This window comes from Rhinatrema bivittatum, chromosome 1 (assembly GCF_901001135.1).
Source record: "Rhinatrema bivittatum chromosome 1, aRhiBiv1.1, whole genome shotgun sequence".
In the NCBI taxonomy this organism is placed as follows: domain Eukaryota; kingdom Metazoa; phylum Chordata; class Amphibia; order Gymnophiona; family Rhinatrematidae; genus Rhinatrema; species Rhinatrema bivittatum.
This window is the reverse complement of record NC_042615.1, coordinates 78,140,534-78,146,790: the sequence shown is the minus strand read 5'-3', so window position 1 is coordinate 78,146,790 and position 6,257 is coordinate 78,140,534. Positions and strand designations below refer to the sequence as shown.

Sequence of the window (6,257 nt, the reverse complement as noted above, 5' to 3'; positions counted from 1 at the left end):
TATTCTCCTGGTTCAGAACTCTAGAATTCTGACAGAAGGGGAAGATGGGTTAGGGTGAAGGATGCCAACAGTAAATTATCTCTGTTGAATGATTTTCTGATTGTAGTTAACCATATCACAATTGAAGGATATAGTGCTTTAGTATTTGTTAATGAAAAGTGATAGCCATTTAAGTTGAATAACAATGTGGTCATCTGTGTAGTAAAAATATTTCTCGATAGTTTGCTAACAAGATCAGAGTCCATAGAAAACTGATAAGAAAAGACGACACTGTACTGGTGTTCATGGACAAGAAGTAATATTCATTTTATCATTCCAGTACTACTGAGATCAAAAGATTTTGATAATTCTGCATAATTCATCCTTGGAAATATACATATTCCTTTTGGAGCTCAAACATACTATGAATTATCATTTCTGAGAGAGGCTATCAATTAACCAACAGTTTGGTTTAGCAGAGTTTTAATCTTGGATATTTTCACAAGGATTTATATACACCTCAGATCAATAAGAAAAAAAGACCTCCTCTGACAAAATAAAATTGATTGAGAACAGGTTTTAGTAAAACAATTACAATTTCTTTTTAATTATTTTCACCAATATATTCACTAACTGATAAAAACAGGCTGCCAATTGAAACACACTTGCTTTCTGGTATTAAGAGTTGGTCAAACTTACACAATATGCCCCATGCTTTTTCATATGAGATGACATTGATATCTGTAAAATACAATGGAATGCAAACCTTCATTTAATTGTGTAAAAATAAAGATTGTTTTAAGCACGGGATACAATTACTTTCATAACAATGTATAGTATTGGCATACTACAATTTGTTTATAAATGTCTGCTGTACATTAGAAACAGCAGCCCACGCAAAAGAAAAGCTTTATTTATTCCCACAGAAACATATTTTTAAAGCTTCCACTTTATAGTTTCTTGTGCATGAACAGAAATGTCTAAAATATGTTTTTTCCCCATCTCTAGCATTATGATATCTGGAAACACTGAATAAGCGACATCAAATCATCCTTGATTCCATTGTTTAAGAAACCATATAATAAAGGATTCAAACAGCAAGACATCATACCCAGCAAGTGGCAAATGCAGAATACCAATTTAAAATGTCGATTGGAAATGAGGTTGGCATTAAAATCTGTTACAAGGTGAAAAAGGTGCAGTGGCATCCAACTGATAGAAAAGGCTAAGATCAATACCGTCAGCCTGCAAAAAACCCGACGAGATCTTTTCTTTATTCGAGTGATGGATTTTGATGCACACATCACATTCTGTAGTTCTAAACTTTCTTCTGTTTTCATCTCAAAACATATAGGTACTCCTGGTAAAAACACGCTGGAAGGTAACGTATGGCTCCTGTCAGTAGTGGAGGTTTCTGGAACTTCTTCTCCCAAGGTACTATCCTGGTGACGCCTTAAGATGGCTGGGACCACACTGGCAGACTTTTTACTATACCTTCTCCTGTGTTTCTTCACAAATGAATAACTCCATTTGCGAGTGCCAGAACTTTCCATCTGAGATTGGGTTTTCTTAGGTTGCTGAAGTGTTAAGTTTATCATTTCATTTTCTTCAAATCTGTTCTCTCTGTTTGGAAGTCTGGAACTTATGCTCTTGCAGACATTTGTGTAGCTGATGATTAGAAAAATTATGGGCAATATATACTGCACAAGTAATAAGGAAATAGTGAATGCAATCCTGTAGGAATCGGATGGCCATGATTCAATGCACAAATACCTGTTGTTCAATGATTCTAGGTGGAAAGTCTCACTGAGATCAATAATCTTGTGAAAAACTGGCAGAGGAGAACAAATAGTGAACCCAAGAGTCCAGACAGTTGCTATTAAAAAGTATCCATGGTTTGCTGTCAAAATGGTAGAAAGAGGATTTTTTATCATGTGGTACCTGACTACAGCAATGGAGATTAACATTAAAGTTGAGATCAGAACAGATACACACTGGAGAAAAGGTACTATGTGGCACAAGATTTCTCCAAAGATCCACTGATCCAGCAAAACACATGTCAGTGTGAAAGGTGAGCAAAAAAGCACAACCAAAATGTCAGAAAAAGCCAAGTTTCCAATGAGAAAATTTATTATAGTCTTTTGCTTGCGCTTTCTGAAAAGAACCAATAGGATAAGTAGATTTCCCACAAAACCAAGAAGGCTTACAAATGTGTACAACCCAATCAGAAAGTATCGTATGTCATCAACACTGCTGTTATAGTCTTCCCAAACAGGGAAATTGGAACTTGTTGAAGAAGTACTGTTGTCTTCTTTGATAACAGTCCTGTTATTATAGTCTTTGATGTCTAAATCCATATTAACACCCTGTTTAGAAATGGAAAGATAACAATTAGCAAATATATAATAAAAATGCATTATTTCCTATCAAATTTTGTAAGAAATGATATATTCTTGTCTTTTTTTCATATTAAATCTCAGAAGGCATGCTTGTTTATTACATAGATTAATTAACTTTAACTTAACTTTTTAATAACTCAAATTTTTTATCTGTTAATTTGAAAATTGCAATGCATGCATAGAACAATATACAAATATTTGCTAAGTAATTCAACATTCAAATCTCCATTTTACATGAATATTCTTCATAAATCTTAACAGAAAAAAATAGATCTAGCAACAGACTTATCCTATAAGATTTTATACTTAGTAAAGAAACTGGGATATTTATCAATTCTGAAGTTGTCACAAAGAAAATTAATAGATACACTAGATTTCCAACAATCTGTAAAGTCTAGATCAGGAGTCCCTAAACAAAATCCTTGAGGCTTGCAACCCAGTTTGTTTTTCAGGATTGCCACAATGAATATGCATGATATTTATTTGCATGCACTACTTCCATTGCATGCACTACTTCCATTGCATGCAAACAGATCTCATGCACATTCAGTCTGGAAATCCTGAAACACAAGGGCTGAGTTTGGGGACTCTGACCTAGATGCTATGAAATTAGTATTCAAAGGGTTTAGGTACCTAACTTTGACCCTCTGAAAACTGACTAGGAATGAGTCCCTAAATTTAGAAACCTATTTTCACTAGATACCTAAATATAGGTACTTAAAAAGTGTGTTGAGTCAGGGTAGGCAAAGAAAAGCTAGGCACTCAGCCTGATATCCAGTGCTAGTTTCATAACTTAAGGGTCTATATTTAGACAAGTGGATGGCAGAACTAAAATTAAATGCTTCTGTTTTGGGTTCCTAACTCACATGACTTTTCAGCCTCAAACTTAGGACCTGATTTACTAGGGGTTGTTTTTTTTTTCCAAAGATACAGAATTGGGGGAAAGCGTTAATAAATCAGGCCCTTAGGTGCCTAATTTATTCTGCATTTAGGAACCTAAATCAGAGGCATCTTGGTCAGGCACTTAGTATCCTATAAATATCAGCCTTAATATCCTTGGTACAGTTATTCCCTTCAGATACATAGAGCACACATAAATTACATAAAATGTTCTAGTTCCACTAAGGCAGCGGTGTTCACTATTTATTAACAGGCCAATACAGTAAAGTGCGGCCGCGGTTACCCTGCTTCTAACCCGCTTTCTACTCACAATTTGGCCGCGTTAGTCCAACCTGCGATTCACTATCCCTTTTAACCCATCCTTACCGCTTCTTTAAATCAATGGGTAACCCTTTCCGCCCGCGGCATGTATATGAGATGTAAACGATCGGATTAGCTATTCCCTCCCATTCAGTAACGTGCGCCCTGACTATCGCCTTTTTAACCTGCAGTTTAGCCGCGTCTTAACCTGCTAAATTACCGCCTACCCTTACCTCTGCGTTAGAAGCAGGGGTAAGGGTAGACGGCAAACTTTCCCCCAGCCCCCGCTCACCTGCCCTGGCTGCGTCCATGGGTGCCGGTCTCCGGGGCAGCCCCAGTCCTCTCTCCCCTCCTCCCGAAGCAACTTTAACCAAAAGAAAATCTAAAACCCTAAAATCCCCTCCTCCCGAAGCAAGGCGCAGGGTGAAAAGCGACTCGACATGTAAAGTATTGTGAATAAGTGTAACCAAAGTTAACTTACTTTTTCTTTCTTTCAGCCCTCTCTGCCCTCCTCTGGAGGCGCGCACTGTGGCTCTCCTGCCTCCTGGGGCAGCCGGCGGCGATAGCAGCTTCCAGCGGCCCCCGCCGGCGAAGACGGATGAACGCACGCCCGTAGTGCACGGGCACTCAAGCCAGCGAAAGCACATGAACGGGCATGCGTGACGTCTCGGCGTACGTTCATACACTTCGCTGGCTTGAGCGCCCAAATTGACGGGTCCCCAAGTCAGCCGTGACTTGGGGGCCCATCAATTTGGGCGCTCAAGCCAGCGAAGCGCATGATGTCACGGCGTACGTTCATTCGCTTTCGCTGACTTGGGGGCGTCAATTTGGGCACTCAAGCCAGCGAAGTGTATGATCGTACGCCGTGACGTCATGCACGCCCGTTCATGTGCTTTCGCTGGCTTGAGCGCCCGTGCACTACGGGTGTGCATTCATCCGTGTTCGCCGGCAGGGGCCGCTGGAAGCCACTTTCGCCGCCGGCTGCCCCGGGAGGCAGGGGAGCCACAGTGCGCGCCTCCAGAGGAAGGCAGAGAGGGCTGAAAGAAAGAAAAAGTAAGTTAACTTTGGTTACACTTATTCACAATACTTTACATGTCGAGTCGCTTTTCGCCCTGCGCCTTGCTTCGGGAGGAGGGGATTTTAGGTTTTTAGGTTTTCTTTTGGTTAAAGTTGGGATCCACTTCCTGGTACCTGTCATTTCAAATATCATTTGAAATGACATTTGAAATGACAGGTACCAGCGCACCCAGGATACTGTATAGCGCCTATACAGTAAAATGGATTGCGCTTCATGGACACGCGTTGGATGCGCGTTGGACGCGGCTTGCATTTGCATGCCATTTAAACAGAGTATCGAGCGGTATGTGATCCGAACTGTGCGTGCGGCAAACGCAGGTGCGCTCGGCCCTAATGCACCTCTTTCTACCGCACCTTACTGTATCGGCCCGTAAGCCAGGTCACTTTAAAATCAAGGGGACTGGAACAGAGCAGAGTTAGGGAGGGAGTCTCCCTCCATTGTTTTGGCCAACTGGGGAGGACTCCCCCTCCCCTCCCCTTACAATGTTGCAGCTAACCAGGAGGTCCTCCTCCCAGTCTCCCATTGGCCATTGTCACATCTTCTGTTCCTCCCTCCCTGCTCCTTTTCAGCCATTGTGGGTGTGTATGTGTGTGTGTGTGTGTATGTGTGTGTGTGTGTAGCTTACATTGCTGCTGCTATGCAGTACCTAATCTATAGTGAATTAGAGTGTGTATGTATGTATGTACTACATGTTTGAATATGTGTAGCTTACACTGCTGCTGGTGTGCTGCACCTGCTCCGTTACCCCTCCACCCCCTCCTCTTCCCTTGTTTCTTCTTAAATTGCACTGCCCCTGGCTCCCCTTGCCAACAACTAAGCCACTGAAAAAGTGTACTCACAGTCTGATGCTCTGTGCCTTCACACCTCCCTCTAAGGTGCTCTTCCTGCTGTTAGCTACAATGAGGGTCAACCTCCTCCTCTATGCTTATCCTGCTCCTGACAGTGCCAATTGTCCTGCTCCTCTGGTTTCGGAAGGGGGGAGCCCTTCCAGCTTTTGCGGCCATTGGGATCTGGCTACTCCTGTTCCTCTAACTCTCAGAATGCAGCGGAGTCAAGTGGGGGAGAGTGGCAAGGGCAGGGCTCAGTCTTCTCAACACAGTGGTCTGCCCCTCCTGCTCCTCTCCAACTCACTACATGGCAATGCTAAGCCGGGGGTGGCATTTTTTGCTGGCACGGTATGCCTTTTCTTCTCCCTTACAGCCCCAACCTGCTGGGTCAGGCTGGGGCTGGAGCAGAGGCTGGGCTTGCCATTGCAGTCTGCCTGCCTTCTCCTTCTCCTCTCCAGCTGTGAAGGGAATGAAAAGGCCTTAAATAATGGTTGTAGCATGTGCAGGGTGTTTTGGGGGCTGCCCTAGGCGTCCACAGGAGCTGCCACTAGCCCTGTGCCCTGTGTCCTGTGCCTGTGCCACAGGAGCTGCCACTAGCCACCAGCCCTGTGCCTTACCTTGAAGAACTCTGCTAAGGAATGCATATATTTTACTGAGTTCTTGTAGTTATACTGGTCCTGGAAGAACTGGATTCTTTGCAGATTTTAATACTTTTGGATTAGCATAATTATCCAGAGATGTCATTGTGCATATTTTTCAGGACCATATCAGATG

The 6,257-nt window shown here is 42.6% G+C and overlaps 1 protein-coding gene across 2 annotated transcripts in view; it reads right to left on the bottom strand.

The window, feature by feature from the left end:
• Window positions 1-451: 451 nt before the first annotated feature.
• NPY5R (neuropeptide Y receptor Y5) overlaps window positions 452-6,257 on the bottom strand; it is a 30,030-nt gene continuing 24,224 nt past the window's right edge. For both annotated transcript variants that reach the window (XM_029618740.1, XM_029618803.1), the window contains exon 2: window positions 452-2,345. In XM_029618740.1, coding sequence (XP_029474600.1) covers window positions 990-2,336 — 1,347 coding nt within the window. In that variant the 5' untranslated portion in view covers window positions 2,337-2,345 and the 3' untranslated portion in view covers window positions 452-989. The remainder of the gene's footprint in view (window positions 2,346-6,257) is intronic.